At 29.7% G+C, this 16539-nt stretch overlaps 1 protein-coding gene across 1 annotated transcript in view; it reads left to right on the forward strand.

Annotated features, from left to right (window-relative positions):
- The window catches only part of LOC136989804 (uncharacterized), a 31657-nt gene extending 16239 nt beyond the window's left edge, over positions 1 to 15418 (forward strand). The window contains exons 5-12 of the mRNA XM_067288078.1: positions 194 to 1105; positions 7759 to 8025; positions 8092 to 8292; positions 9014 to 9254; positions 13264 to 13371; positions 14307 to 14507; positions 14645 to 14766; positions 14839 to 15418. Coding sequence (XP_067144179.1) covers positions 194 to 1105; positions 7759 to 8025; positions 8092 to 8292; positions 9014 to 9254; positions 13264 to 13371; positions 14307 to 14507; positions 14645 to 14766; positions 14839 to 14997 — 2211 coding nt within the window. The 3' untranslated portion in view covers positions 14998 to 15418. The remainder of the gene's footprint in view (positions 1 to 193; positions 1106 to 7758; positions 8026 to 8091; positions 8293 to 9013; positions 9255 to 13263; positions 13372 to 14306; positions 14508 to 14644; positions 14767 to 14838) is intronic.
- The last annotated feature ends 1121 nt before the right edge of the window (positions 15419 to 16539 follow it).

The raw sequence follows: 16539 nt of genomic DNA on the forward strand, positions 1-16539 counted from the left end.
TACACCGGTAACAGTTCAGTGGTGTGATTGTTTTTAATTTAATATATCATTACTATCTTGTTATTTATACAAATAGAAATCTTACATTTTTGACAGGAAATTTACATCAGAAATGTCAAAGATAGAATGAATGTTGTTTGAAAATTATTATGCATAAAATTTGTTTTTTTTATATACAATTAAATTTTTTCAGGTGATATTGAATACAGGAAATTCTTATCAAACAGTGACTATTGTCCCTTCTGATACTAACCCAGGTGAAGTTAGTTATGTTTTAATTGTGTCACAACCAGATGAATCTAAAGGTGAAAAAGAACTTAGTTTGGATATGTCAGTGTATGATTTTAATGAAGGTGAAAAACATAGTGAATTGTTGTCAACTGAATTTGTTGCTGATGGGACCAAAACGCATGCAATAAAAGTAACTCCTAAAAAGAGTCAACAAATAGCTCAACCACATATGTGTAGTTATTGCAATTATACAAGTCCAAAACGTTATTTGCTTTCACGTCATATGAAATCTCATTCAGAAGAACGTCCTCATAAATGTAGTGTTTGTGAACGTGGTTTCAAAACTGTAGCATCTTTGCAAAATCATGTGAATACCCACACTGGAACTCGACCTCATCATTGTAAAGATTGTCCAGCTGCATTTACTACTTCGGGAGAATTAGTTCGTCATGTACGATATAAACATACTCATGAAAAACCACACCATTGTACAGAATGTGATTATGCTAGTGTAGAATTAAGTAAGTTGAAACGACACATGAGATGCCATACAGGAGAAAGACCGTACCAGTGTCCTCATTGTACTTATGCAAGTCCAGATACTTATAAATTAAAACGTCATCTTCGTATACACACAGGGGAGAAACCTTATGAATGTGATGTCTGCCATTCTAAATTCACTCAGTCGAATAGTTTGAAAGCACATAAACTGATTCATTCAGGAAATAAACCAGTATTTAAGTGTGAACTCTGTCCAACAACTTGCGGCCGAAAGACTGATCTCCGAATTCATATGCAGAAGTTACATAATACTGATAAGCCTTTAAAATGTAAAAGATGTGGAAAAGTGTTTCCTGATCGATACACATATAAGGTAAGTTGAAAATAAGTTTTAGTTAATTCTTTATTTTTAATATGAAATTGAAAATAGTTATTTTAATCAGAAATAAACAAAGATTATGAAAGATTACTAAATTCAGGAAACAAAATTGTTTGTTTATTTGATATATATATTTATAATTATTATACATACATACATATACAATTTAACTGGTTTAATATATGTAATCTATAAATTATAAATGTGATAATTTACAAATTATATTGTTAAATTTTCTGAAAAACAATTTAATAAAGAAAATAGAGGAACATTTTTTTCTTTTTCACACAGTGTTAAGCAATGTGTAAATAATATCATTGAATATTTTGACTAATTCTGAGATTTGTAAATTAATTGATGCTGTAATTTGAAACCAGATTTAATTGATGCTGTCAAAGTGTATTAGAAGGACATAAAGTAAAGCTTGCTTACCATGAAATACACAAATATCCTAGAATTTCATCACATTTCATTCTAGACATGTTAATATGCATTGGAACATTCCTTTTGTGTAGAATCTTCTTAAATATTATGTATTTTTTTTATTTGTTGAATTTGCTTTTAATATTTCTTATTTGTTTGTTATGCTCTCAACTTACTATCAAGTTCTATGTTAAATAAGGTTGCAGTTGAAGAAATATTTAGACTGTTCAAAGTTCAATTCATATCTTTGAAATGAAGTTTAAATCATGATTTAATGAGCCTGTGATTAGATGAAACTTTTACTCTAAATGGGATTTTTGAAAACGTTGTCTTTGCAATTTATACTTAGAATTTAATTAGTCATTAACTTAATATCTGTTTGTTAATTACTTTGTAAAATGTTTATTTCTTACAATTTTATAGTTCACAAATTTTACTTTTTTGAATAATGATTCCTAAAACACATACAACATACAATGTGTATTTTTGAGATACATAAAAAAATTGAGTAAATTATTATATTGTAGAATGCTTGTAATTGTTATAATACATTATCACTGAAGATAGTTTTAAAAATATTCTAAAATGTTTTGGGTTTACAAAACTTAATTTCTCAAATAAGGTGTGAAAATATAAAGCTATTTACAGTACAGAAGATTAACATGTATGCTTTACGATAGAATAACTGAAAAATCACATTGCAATAATTACTTTAAATTTATTATTGGTATAAAAATTAAAATTTTTTGATAAAATTGATTTTATTTGTAGAAATTGTTTTAACTTTGACTAAAAGAAGATGACTTACAATAGTCTAGATTGCACTGAATAGATTTAATTACAGTATGATCTCAGTAATCTGACACTTATACAATCATATTGGATTATTGAAAATACCAAATAAACACTGGAAATATGTACATCTAACTGTGATAACTACAAAGAACAAAGCTAATTTATAGTATAGTACATACACTTTATTACTTTATGTCCATATGCAAAGCCAAACAATTGCTGTAATGAATTGGACTATTATACCACTACTATTAATAATTAAATTCGTTTAATGCTTCCTCGATTAATACTTATTCGATATACAGTAGAGCGTCGATAAGTGGAACGTCGGTAAGTGGAATGGCCGGAAAGTGGAACGATTTTCAGTCGGACTGTGTCGTGCTGAATCGAATGTTTTTGATACTAAATTTACTTCTAAAGTATAATTTTCATGTTTTTTATATTCTTTAATATATTTATTTTGTTTGTACAAAATGCAGAAATAATTTTTAACGATACGATAGCCTCGATGATTATTATAAAAATTTTCGTTAGGCTTAAAATCGACGAAAATTCAACACGAAGTGACACGCAACGGAGAAAAATTCAACAGGAAGCGATACGCAACGGAGAAAAATTTGAACATCGGACAGGTTAATGTATTTTTTCGTACAAAGTCGGAAACTGGAACAAATCATTAACTGGAAGGACCCCAGTCCCCAATTGGTTCCACTTATCGACGCTCTACTGTATTGTTGTCTGCTCGAAGTCTGAAAAAAAGCTCAAAATTTACACTGATTCAAATTATCATGGCATTTCATTGATTTGTATATAATATGATTATTCTCAAACATGAACCAATCAGCAAAAGGTGGCAATTCATCATCAATTCATCAACTGTACTTTTCTTAAAACTATGTTTTTTTGGTGCAATTTTGGAAAAAATATAACATCATGGACAGCGCCGGATTAAGCCTCTAGCGGGCCCTAGACAAAATTTAAATTGGGGCCCCATTTAAATAAGTTGCTTCTAAACAAATCTTATATAATGTGACATTAGCGTAGCTAGCATGGGTGACACCCGGTGCGGATATCGTGGTGTCACCCCAAGTCACACCGTAGTGTCACCCTTTTTAACTCTTTTATAAAACACTATTGAATTGTAATATCTTCGCACTCGAGCAATTTGAACGCTATATCGAATAGGTTTAGATTTAGAAAATAAATTATAACCATACATCAGTACTACCACGAGAGGCGGCCCTAGGAATATTTCTGGATGGTGCGAGAGATCTTGTGGCGTACATTACTTCTGATGCTCGGGTGGCTGTTGACCCCTTTTTTTTTCTTTTTAGGCAATGGCCAGTCGAGCGGAGCTTAGTAGGAATTGTTAAATACAGCCTTTTCTGTCCTATCGAATTTCTTACATAATTTTTAACTCGTTTTGAAACAGAGAAATCTTCTGCACTGAAGCCGGGCCCCTCCGAATTACGGGCCCTAGACATTTGCCTACTTTGCCTATTCGATAATCCGGCCCTGATCATGGATGCCATAGGCATTATTGACTTCGCTTGGCAAGAATTAACTGATAAATGCATGAACAGAGTGTTGAAGAAGTTATGGCAATAGGCTCTTCTCATTGAGAATTCTTGGATACATCCAAGAATTCTCAATGAGAAGAGCCTATTGCTGTATCATTAGGTTGACCAAATTGTCAACTAATTGCTACAGCAGGACTAGGAGATGTAGATGAGCAGGATATTGAGGAGTTACTGCAGGTTTCTGGTGAGAACCTTACTAATGATGACCTTCAAAAACTGGCAGAACAAGGAATTCATGTAGAACTGGAAAATAGTGATTCTGTAAACAAAGAACCCAATGGCATTTCTCTACAGATTTCCTTAGTAAAAGTTTGGTAACAATAACCAAAATGGTTGATCAAATCCAGTGCCGGATTAAGCCTCTAGTGGGCCCTAGACAAAATTTAAATTGGAGCCCTATTTAAATAAGTTGCTTCTAAATAAATCTTATATAATGTGACATTAGCGTAGCTAGCATGGGTGACACCCGGTGCAGATATCGTGGTGTCACCCCAAGTCACACCGTAGTGTTATCCTTTTTAACTGTTTTATAAAACACTATTGAATTGTAATAACTTTGCACTCGAGCAACTTGAACGCTACATCGAATATGCGATGTCGCGACGTATAAGTTTAAATTTAGAAAATGAATCATAACCATACATCAGTATTACTATGAGAGGCGGCCCTAGGAATATATGGAATATATGTGATGGTGCGAGATATCTCGTGGGAGAGATTACTTTTGACACACGGATGGCTGTTGACCTTTTTTTTTTTTAGGCAATGGCTAATGGAGCCAGGCCCCTCCGAATTACAAGCCCTAGACATTTGCCTACTTTGCCTATTCGATAATCCGGCCCTGATTAAATCATAGCAAATGATCCAGATTTTGAAAGGAGTGTAAAAACATGATGAGGCATTTTGGATGCGATCTATTGCAATCGACATTTGCTTAAGGAAAGAAAAAAAAGCAACAAATGACACTAGATAACTTCTTCACAAAAAAGTCAAGAATTTCAGAAGAGCCAGGATTTTCTTCACGAAAAATGAACTTTACATTTTTGTGTGCATATTTATGTTATTTAACATATATTATTATGCAAATTAATATAAAAATAACTTAACATTAGAGTAAAATCTGTTTACTTTTGGAAGTGTTTTCCCTTTTCCCTATTTACTCTGTTAAAAGGACCTTGTTTAACGCTGTTTTGTTTAGTGCTTTGTTGTCTAGGAACATATCCCCCATGTTAAGTGAGGTCTTACTGTAATTTGGTACTAGAAGTAGCCCAATTCATTATAATGATTGTTTGACTTTGGTTTAAAAATGTCAGGCTTTGAGATATTTATATACAGGGTGGGCCAGCGAAAACGAAACGGCAGAGTGTTCGTGTTCGTCCAAGCAAAGCGCTCGGACAGGTCGATCTTTTGCTCGAGGGGACATCTTTTGCAATAAAGTTTTTGCGATTCTGAATACAACAGACAACAAAAAATTTTAAAAACTCATTTATTTTGTATTAACTAAACAAACATTTATTTCGAAAAAACTGTTTGTTTAGTTAATATTCAGAATCGCAAAAACTTTATTGCAAAAGATGTCCCCTCGAGAGTAAAATTGACCTGTCCGAGCACTTTGCTTGGACGAACACGAACACTCTGCCGTTTCGTTTTCGCTGGCCCACCCTGTATATGTATGTCCATACTATATATAGATTCTTTACATGTCAAGATTTTCACAAAATAACTACCAATTATTTTCTTATTGAAATGATTTCTTTTAGAGCTGTTCTTTTTAGTATGAAATTACAGAGAACTTTGAAATTATTATTATTAATTTTCAACATACAACCAATGTTTAATAGAATAAATATTTACCTAAGCTCACTTTTGAGATGATGAACTGTACTAGTAATTTATATAATCTATCTTGCAGCTAAAAGAACTACTTTGGCTGTGGAAATTAAACTGGTTTGCTATACAGAAATCATAACAAGCATTAATTTATTAGTCTTGTTGTTATTTTTCCTAACAAAATAGTGTGTGATGGAAGTGAATTTTGCTATTTATGATGTGTATGAGGCATGTATCAAGCTTGTTACAACAGCTTTGTTACAAAGATATCTTTAAGTTAATATAAAATTAATTTACTATAAAGTATCATGTATCTTTCATTAATTAAAATGAACATCTCATATTTTGAATAGTATGATAATAAGTGTAAGTGAATAAATTAACTTTAATTAATGAATAGACCATTCTGTCATTCGGTATTTTTTAAAAGTAAATTGGATGAAGTAATTGCAAAGAACTACTCAGTATCTGTAACCTGTTACGTTTAATTTTTAAAATAAAAAATTTTTACGTAATTGGTGGAGGTGAATGTATTTTTTGTAACTGTCATTTCACCTGTAAACTCTACTGCTATTATTGAAAACATGAAGAGATACTTAAAACTATTACAACATATCTTTGTTTCAATGATTAAGCTAAGTTAAAAAAAAACTATAAGTTTCAAATTGAATCTATCTAAAATTTAATATTATTGTTAATTGTCTACTTGGGCTTTACTTATTAATAGGACTTTATACTGGTGTTTAAAGGTGGAATGGTGGCAAACGAAATCTTGATTGAGGTGTTTAATTGTAAAACAAGAAATATTATCCAGTTATACTTGGGATTGGAATATGTATTTGCATGTTTGGTAGTAATACTGCTGATGAGGGACATGCTAGCCCGAAACATGTATAATATGTGTACAGAAATTATTACTACAGGTGATATAATAAAGAAATTTTGTTCTTTCCTGAATTAACTCCCATTACTGTGCCAATCTTTAAACACCAGTATAAAGTCCTATTAATAAGTAAAGTCAAAGTAGACAATTAGCAATAATATTAGAATTTAAGGACAGTAAGGCTTTTACAACAATTATCTAAAATTTCGCTGAACAATAGCTTAGTCTGTTTTTCTTTAGTTTATCTAATATATGTAATCTGTTAAATACAGCAGGACACAAAGCATATTCAGTTTTGTTGCTGTAGTTCAACTGGTGTAGATTGCCTATCACTGGTGTTTTGCCAATTTTCTTGAACTGGTCTTGAATGGGCAGTAGGTAGAAAGGAAGCTGTGCAGAAATGCTATTTATTGTTAATAGTGAATTTAATATGAGATTTCATTTTTTTTTTTTTTCATATTCTTTTGCATGCTTCCTTGTTTTACCATGGAACATCTCATCTTAAACTCTTTTACAATGAAACAAAACATATTTTTGTACAACATTCAATTCTGTGAAAGGGGAGCCAAAATATGGCAATTTTATCATCCTGTTGATTATTCCACAAAGCGTGCAAGTCAGATTACTGGAATATCATTGTCAATAATAAAAAAGATTTGCCAAAAAGCAGGCAGTGAAGATGAGCATAATTTAATTTCACATATAAAGTGTACAAAGAAGGATATTATGGAAACCATGGTGTTAGATAGCTTTGATTGTGATATGATTATGATCCATAGTGATTATACACTGCCTCTGTTAACAGAAACGATCAATTTGTTTTGAAAGAAAAAGATATGCCAATAAAGCATTTTTCTTCTTAAAATAGTCTTTCACACCAATATTTACCTTCTGTATCTGAAAAAGTACCACCTGTTTTAAAAATAGACTGATTTAGTTCATACATTCATCAATGGTTTTGGCTAAGTTGACACAATACAGCCTCAGACAGCGAGGAAACAGCCTCCAATGTCAGATTTTATCACAGTTTATAAAAATAAAATAATAATTTTATTTTTGACCAAAGTTACTTTATGGATGTTAGATATTAATTACAACTTAGTCACATATTTTTTTTATTACTTTAATTCTTATAGGTGCATGTGAAAACCCATGAAGGAGAAAAATGTTTCAAATGTGATTTATGTTCTTATGCATCAATATCTCAACGTCATTTAGAATCACATATGTTGATACATACTGATCAAAAACCATTTTGTTGCGATCAATGTGATCAATCATTTCGTCAGAAACAGTTATTGAGAAGGCATAAAAATTTATATCATGATCCGTCTTATGTTCCTCCTCTTCCCAAAGAAAAAACTCACGAGTGTTGTGAATGTGGAAAGAGCTTCCGTCACAAGGTAAAATTATATATTGAATATATTATGTTTTTAAATAATTATTTTGTACTTTAAATGTTATTTTAGGGCAATTTAATTAGACATATGGCAGTTCATGATCCAGATGCTACTGCAGCAGAGAAAGAAGAAGCTTTGCGTATTGGTGAACCTAAAGGCCCAGGAGAACAACCTGATGGTGAAGAAGATTATATTGATGATGATTATAATTGTATGCAAATAGCTGAACTACAAACAAATGGATCATTAACATGCAATAACGAATCACAGGTTATGCAATAAAATATTATTTTTTAAATTTAAATACAGTAGACCCCCTATAACATGGGTTCATATAACACGGATTCATATAACACGGTGAAAAAATTGTAATCGTATTTGTATAACATGCTAAAAGAGATTCATATAACACAGTAAAACATCATCGCTGACTCATGTTGCGACAGGATTGGTCGAATCTGGACCAATAGCGATATTGTACAAACCATTGAGTTTAAACGAGTACTGGACCTACTAAAAAACATTTATTATTCGATGGCCATAAAAATTATATTTTTATTAATGATGTTGCCAAAGTTAAGTTATTTTTCTGCGAAAAATTTGCTGATCAGGAAACATGCATCCGCCGTTCGATGAGCCACTCCGTGACAAAAACAAGCTTAAGCAATGGCGTTGTCAAACGGTGCATACTTGGTAAGTAATCTTACAATTTTTTGTTTATAGCATAGTTTATATGGATTATTCCCAAAAAATTATACATGATTTGGAAATGTTGAGTCAAATTAGTCTAGAATCGATTAATTTTATGGAAGAAAACCTTTCAGCCGTAGCCCCTAAACTGCACACATGCCAGGCTGTGATTGGCTCATGTATTTAAGTGACTTGTACAACACAGATTCATATAACAGGGAATGTATCTACCGTGTTATGGGGGGTCTACTGTACAGAATTCTCTTTACTAATTTAACAGTATCTTAAAATTTTCATGTAGGTTGTAGTATTTGAAGTTATACAGCTGCCTAATAATGAGACTGGAGAAGAAAATAAAATAATTAGTGCAATGCCAGATGGTACTGTGACACTTTCTGCAGCAGATACTGATTCACAGGGTTTAACCATCATTCAGCAGATTCCTTCAGGAAGTTTAGCAGAGGAAGTGGCAGCTGCCATTGCCCAAGTTCATGGAGACGACACTGAAATTTCTGATTTGATTACTCCATTGAAATCAGAAGGTAAGTTTAAAATGTATACAAACTTTTTAAGTTATATTTAAAATTGAATTCTAAAGAATGTTTATGCAATTATGAATTTTTACTGTCATAATTATTTGTTTCTCAATAATTTTCTGCTTTCATCACATATACCATGTGGTTATAAAATAAGTATCTCTATTTGGAGCTGTTGGTAGCTTGAAGGAATTGAAATCAAAATTGATACACTTACTATTTAAGGAGGAGGAAGAAGAATGGAACAAGGAAAAAAATAGTTTAAAAATTGTTGATAGAGGGTGCTGTAAAGTTTGAAATGTAATGTGTAATATGAGAAGAAAGAATTAAGTTTCACAAACTGATGGCATACCAGTAATTATTGGAAAAGGTCACAGTTAATGTGGTTACTCTGTCGCATGGCATTGATGATCCAGTTCAGGGTTCACAATATTGTGACATACATAATAGTGTAACCATATTAACTGTAACATTTTCCAATAAAACCAGTATACCATCAGTTTTTGCATCTTAATTCTTCTTGTATTACACATTATATTTCAAACTTTACATGGCAGTTTTTTAAACTTGTTTTTCCTTTTTCCTTTCCCCTTTTTAAATAGTAAGTGTAGTCTACTTAATACCATGCATCTGTGAGAACCCAAAAAAGTACATAGGAGAAACTAAAAGGAAAGTGGAAACACGATTAAAGGAACATATTGCCAATTTGAAACACAGATAAATTCAGTTTTTTACAAACATTGCGCAGCAAACAATTGTAATATAAACAAGGATGACGTGAGAATTTTACACAAGGAAACAAATTGGTACAAGAGAAAATTTAAAGAAAGTTACAAAATAATAAAAATACAAAAAAGTAACATCAATAAAAATGTACGTGTTAAAAATTCACAAAAATTGATTAAAATTATTATAATAAAGTTATTAATAATATCAACAGCAATAATAATAATAGTAATAACAATTAGAAAGATTAATTTATCATATAAATGTTTTTAAAGAAAAGCTAATATGCCAACGAGATTAAACAGAACCTCGTTAACACGGACATCAAGAGTATGTGCTAGAAGATGTTCAGTGTTAAGTCAAGAAACTTTAACTGTAATAGTACTTTTAACTGTGAATATATTTTAAATTATAAAGGTATTTTAACAGTAAAACAATTTTAACTGTAAATAAGTAATTTTAAACAGGATGTATACATGTTAACACCACCTACAAGAATCCTGCAAGTCATGGTTACATTGTAACTATTATAATATAAAAATTTTGTAACATGAGAAATTCATGATATGTTTTATTATGTAGCTGACAGAAGAGGGGTTTATGCCTGAAATGCATATCGGCCTATAGGATATTCCAAATAAAGATGATGTCAGAAATGCCCAGTGTCTATCTATATACTGTACTGTACCTAGTTGTGACAATAAATACAGCTAAAAGAAGACATGGTTTCAGAATACACAACTATAATCCTTTTGTATTGTTTCTTGTAGGAAAATTTGTTTTGGTTTTAGAACAACTTTTAGGTATGAATTATGTTCAAAAACCAAGGTTTGACTGTATTCTGAAAGTTAAAAGAAAACACACACTATCTTCTATGTATACAGAATATGCTAAGCTAAAATTATTTCCAGTTTGTGAGGTACTCGCATCTAAATTACAATTACAGTTTACATATTGTTTGAAGCTAATTTAATTAATGTAGATTAGCCCTATTGCATCTATTTTACTGTTTAATCTCTTTTAAAATAATTAGAAGCAAAATTATGCTGAATTTCTCTTTGCTGCAGTGGCATCCTACCCTGCTATTCTGGCTATAGAATGTCCTCATCAGGTATAAAAATGATTCAAAAACAATTTTTCAACCCAATTATTTTTTAATTTTGTTATTAATGGAAAGATCGTTGTAAATTAAATTTAGGTAAGGAGGCATTTTATTCAAAAGAAACATCATTTCTTTTGAATAAAATGACATTTAAGTGAAGAAGAACTCTTAAAAGTGAATGAAAAATTATGTTGAATTAAATGTCATTGACTTTAGTACTCATTTCTACATGCAAGTTAACTGAAAGCCATTCAAATCTTTTCAAAGAAACAAAGGTCGCACAATGAGAGGGCATACAGATATGTGTCAATACCGATATTAGTTTTTGTTAGAATTTACTAGGAACAGAATTGAATATATAAATATGTATATGTATCTATATATACTGAATACGGTAAAGCATACTTGTTTCCAGTTCATTAAAGTACTGATGTTGTATATCAAGAAATTTTATGTTTTATATGTTTAATAAATTTTATTTACATAAATTATTTGCTTTTTTATTTTTCCTTTTTATTTGTAACTTAACTGGTTACAACCAGTATGTATAATCTTATATTTGTGTCTATTCACTAAAGAAATTAAAGGTTAACTGTTTACAGGGCTGCAAATGGGTATGGTATGATCATTTCTTCATCAAATGGGTGATTTTTTTTTGTGATTGTTTTTTGAGGGAGACTAAATAGTCACATGATGTAAGGCAAATATTATATATAATACTTTTAAATTAATGAAATGGAGTGCTAATTGAAGACATTAGACTATTCAACATCTTTTGTTTAATTCTTTACCTTAGAATTAACATTCCATTGTGTTTTTTAAAAAGTATATAATGAATCCAGGCATAGTTTCAAATAATGAGAAAGTGAAATATTAAAAATAAATAAGACATAATTTGTTGAAAAAGAATTTATAACATAGAACTTTATAATATGGAAGTTCAACTGTATATGGAAAACATTGTAGTTCTTGTAATTGAGCTACAATTTGAAAAAATTGTAGACTTATTAATGCTCACTGTTGTCTGTCTGTCCTTCCTTAATCTTGAGAACGGATTTAAATAGATGAAAGTCAAAACCAGATATGGAAAGATTAGGGGCAGGAGGCCCCAATTGACTACATGTGAACTTCTGATGCAAACCCGAAGTCATGTTATTTCAGTTCGAAAATTTCCCCTGAAAGGAGTTAGTTAGATGACCAGTATGACTATTGCTAACAGGAAAAGTATGATGTACTGTACAGGGGTAAGACACTACTAATTTGAGGTGGAGAGAATATATTTTAAATGAAATAAATTTAAAAAATATGATTAAAAATTGTAGTCTGGCATTTTGACAATGTCTTAATAAATAATTTCTCGTTTCATTATGTATTTATAACTATGTAAATAAGTAAAATGAGTTAGGAAAAGAATATATTGTCAATTTTAAATGGAAATGTAGTGTGTCTTGTAAAAGACTCAATCTGTAAAAAATTTAACACTTATTAGAAAAATATCTGTATTTATAAAACTCTACATATCGGCCATATTTTTTTCTAAACATATGTTGATACACTAATTTCACTCAAACTGAACTTGTATTCATACATCAGATGCTATGCACCAAATTGAACTTTGAATGATTCCTTTAGATGATGCATGTTTTGAATTTTTTTCTGATATACAGAAGCCTTTGAGTGCCTCTGCAGATAAAAATCAAGAGGCCATTCCACAGGACCACAACGACCAATCTGTGAACCTAGAGACTGATGATCCAGTTTTCTCATAATTGCAATTTTTGGGACATCGTATATAATTTAAATTTCTGTTTTCTTAAAATGTAAACATATTCAATCCTAAAATTATAGATAAATATTTTATTTTAGATGTTAACCATGAGTTTTATTTTGTAATTGCTGGCTTTAAGATGTTTTTGGTAACATTGTATTATCTGAGAAATTATCAATAAAAAATCACTTTCCAAATTATTAGGAGAAAATCTATGTATATAAAAAATTAATTTCATAGTAATATGAAACTATTGATCAACCGGAATTATTAAGGTGTGATAACAGGTAAAAATTATACCATCAGCCTGTTAATGCCGAGTTTTATTCCATGTTTAAAATTCTGAAAAAATTAAATACAAAATTTTATTTTTTACATTCTTGTAAAAATTAAAATTTTTTATTTTTATTCGTTTTCAGAATATAACCAATCAAATGATTCTATTACATTGCAAGAAACTCCCAAAAGAAGTAGAGGTAGACCTAGAAAAATAAATAATTCTACTCATAATGAATCAAATTTTAAAGGTATGTTTTATGTTAAAATTTAATAAAAACAAATTTATTGTAAATGGTTTCTAAAATATTAAAATAAATTGTATAGTCAAACCTGAAATAATAACACCTGCCAACAATGGCCACTTGTAAATGGCAGACATTTTTCACTCCCGTCAGTGGCTGTTATTTGGAAGTTTAACTATGTAAAAATTATAACTATGTAAGTTATATAGTAGAGTGAGGTTTATTCAAATTGGTTTGCAACAAATGAAATTTAGATAATTAGTTTAAGGAATTTCTTCTCCGATTGCTTTCTTGAACAAAGTAATTATTTGCTCTTTTATTGTCATTGTCAGAGAGACAGTTTTGTTTATTTAGCATTATAATTACAATGACATGTAAACAAAAATGTGTTGCATCCAAGCTGCAAAAATAGAATGGAGTTGAAAATCAATTGGGACATAACACTAAACATCGATATGCAATGGTAACAACAGCTGGAAATAGACTAAAATTCAATAAACACATCTATCAAAGGGCATTAATTGAATTCCAGTGAGATTTAATTCAAAATAAAACTTTTGGACTAACACTTTCAATCTACAAAATTCACTGGAATTCAATTAAGGCTCTTTGATTGATGTGTTTATTGCTGTATTATTCCATTCTCCCGATTGGTGTTATCTATTAGATTAAAATGGATGACTCTAAAAACATATGAGCTGTTGTAGTGAATGGAGTATGTATACATCTAAAGATTGATCCAGCATTTCTGAGTTTTGGTAATTTGGTTAATTGCTCATACAGTAGAACTTTGATTATTATTGAAATATATCTTTAACTATGATATACCAGAGATATACGTTATTTGTTTAATTGTAGAGGTTATAGCATATTAATATATGTTTAACACTGATTTTTTTCATTAGTATTAAAATTTTATTTTTGTTACATTATTACATAAGAAAATTGTGAAGAAAATGAAGTTTGTTGTTTAGAAAATGATGGTGACGATCAAATAGAAACAACTCTATTAGTGATGGAAACAAGACAGAGCAGAAAGAGGAGAGTTGCGGAGACTGGTGAAGCCGAAAACATAGTAACCGTAGTTCCTCCAAGAAAAACATCAAAGTCAGGATCTCAAAAGAATTCAAAGAGTTCTGAAGGTTGAAAACTGAAAAATAATTAGTTTATATTTTTAAATATTGAAATTAAGCAGATTTTATAATTTTCTGTTTTTAAAATTATAATCTCTATGTAAGTAAGATATTTTTGTTAATTTCATTATTTAATATGAAAACAGATTTAGAAGAAATAGCACGAGTTGCTAATGATCCAGAAGAAATAAAAAGGAAAGAAGCGGAAATAGTGCAAAAAAAATTAGAGCAAAAACAGAAGGATGTAGAGGAATGTTTTGGCTTTAATGTACGATTTTTTCTATTATAAATGCAGATTTTTAAGATTATTCATTTAATTTTATATACATATTTTAAACAGGATGATGAAGAAGAAGATGAAGCTATTCTTGCTATGCCTACTAATCCAGGTGTAAGAATGAATCAGACTCATTCATCACCAACCATGGATGATAACATTCTTGTTAGCAAGACAGAAGTATCTCATATTTTTAATTCTCTTCAGAATGGTAACATTTAGACTATAGCTCAGAATTTATTTAAAAAGACAAAAGGAAAATGAATGTATTGTTAGTGTTGTGTTATTTGTAATTGTTTTAACATTACATTTTATCAGTTGTTGATTTTTTTATAGTTTGACGTATTTCATTTATATATTACATACATATTGTTCTCCAAGAGGAACAATTTACCAAAAATGTAAAAGCCATCCAAATTATATTTATAAATTTTTGTAATTTAGGTTCACTTATTCATTCTGTATAGCTGTTTTAGTTTGAAATGCTATTTAGTTTATTCTAGTTTTTGAAAAGTCTTTCTGAAGCAGAAAGAAACCTACAAGTGATTCTAGTACAACTTTTCATCCGTCTATGATATGACGGAACATAAATGATACTGTGATCCATAGATTAATTAAAAAAAGTAAAGATCTATATGCTATATGTATTGTTATATATGTCTTATTTCACACGCGCACAAGATACCGAAGATAAATAGCAACAAAAACTTATTTGAAGTTTAAATGTGATTAGTTAATATTTATGCATAGTTAGGTTTTGTTGTTTAAAATAAAAAAGTAACAATTTTTAAAGATGATTTTGAGATATAAATAGCATTATTGTACACTACAAAATAAAACAGTGTTTCTCAAACTTTTTTGTCTGGTGGCACGCTGAAATTATTAAATAAAATTCACGGCACCCCTATTATTATTATTATTTGCTTTTTTACGGTTAGTAAAGATATGAAGGATGAAAAGTCTTTGAAAAAAATAAAAGTTTTTTAAAGTAAGTAAGTTTATTTCCAAACAACACAAAAATATTCAAAACAAAAGTTATTATTATAAAGGTATCTGGTGATAAAATGAGCTCTGAATTTTTGATGATTTACTAGTGCTAATTGATTCCTTAGCTTTGTTACCAGTAACCACTTCTTGATCATTAGAATCTTCATGTTTTCTTTCTTTAATGAAAAAAATTATTCATGATATTGAACGACATAGTTAACTTCAATATTTTATTATAAAATTTAATTACAAGTTAATAATTTATTTGTTCTTGTTGTAAAGAAGAAAAATATTTGTATATGATGCTTTCTCGTTATTGTCTGAACATATAACAATAATAAAAACAACTACTTACTGCATTCAACGCATTTATATTGCACTTCTACTCGCTGCAGGAACAGAAGAACAGACAACTAGTAACTAGTTCATTTTTTTTTAATAGTATTTACGTATCGCCAATTACCGAGTCATTGAGACAAGTGGCGATGTAATAAGATTAGTAGAAAAAACCAATATTCATTTTTTATAATTGTTTTAATTATTTATTTAATTTAATACTTTAATTCCATTATTTTAAGTAATTTTAATTTAATTATTTAAAAATTTCGCTGCACCCTTGTGGCGTACTTGCGGCACCCGCTTTGAGAACCACTGAAATAAAATGATAAATTTACTGAATTGAATTTTTTTTTTAATTTGGCAAAATAACAACTACTACTATTAAATCTTCCTATTTATTACTACTATAGTCTCTCGAGTTACAATGAAGTTACTTTC

Source organism: Centruroides vittatus, unplaced genomic scaffold (genome assembly GCF_030686945.1).
Source record: "Centruroides vittatus isolate TY-2023 unplaced genomic scaffold, ASM3068694v2 scaffold_769, whole genome shotgun sequence".
NCBI classification, from domain to species: Eukaryota; Metazoa; Arthropoda; class Arachnida; order Scorpiones; family Buthidae; genus Centruroides; species Centruroides vittatus.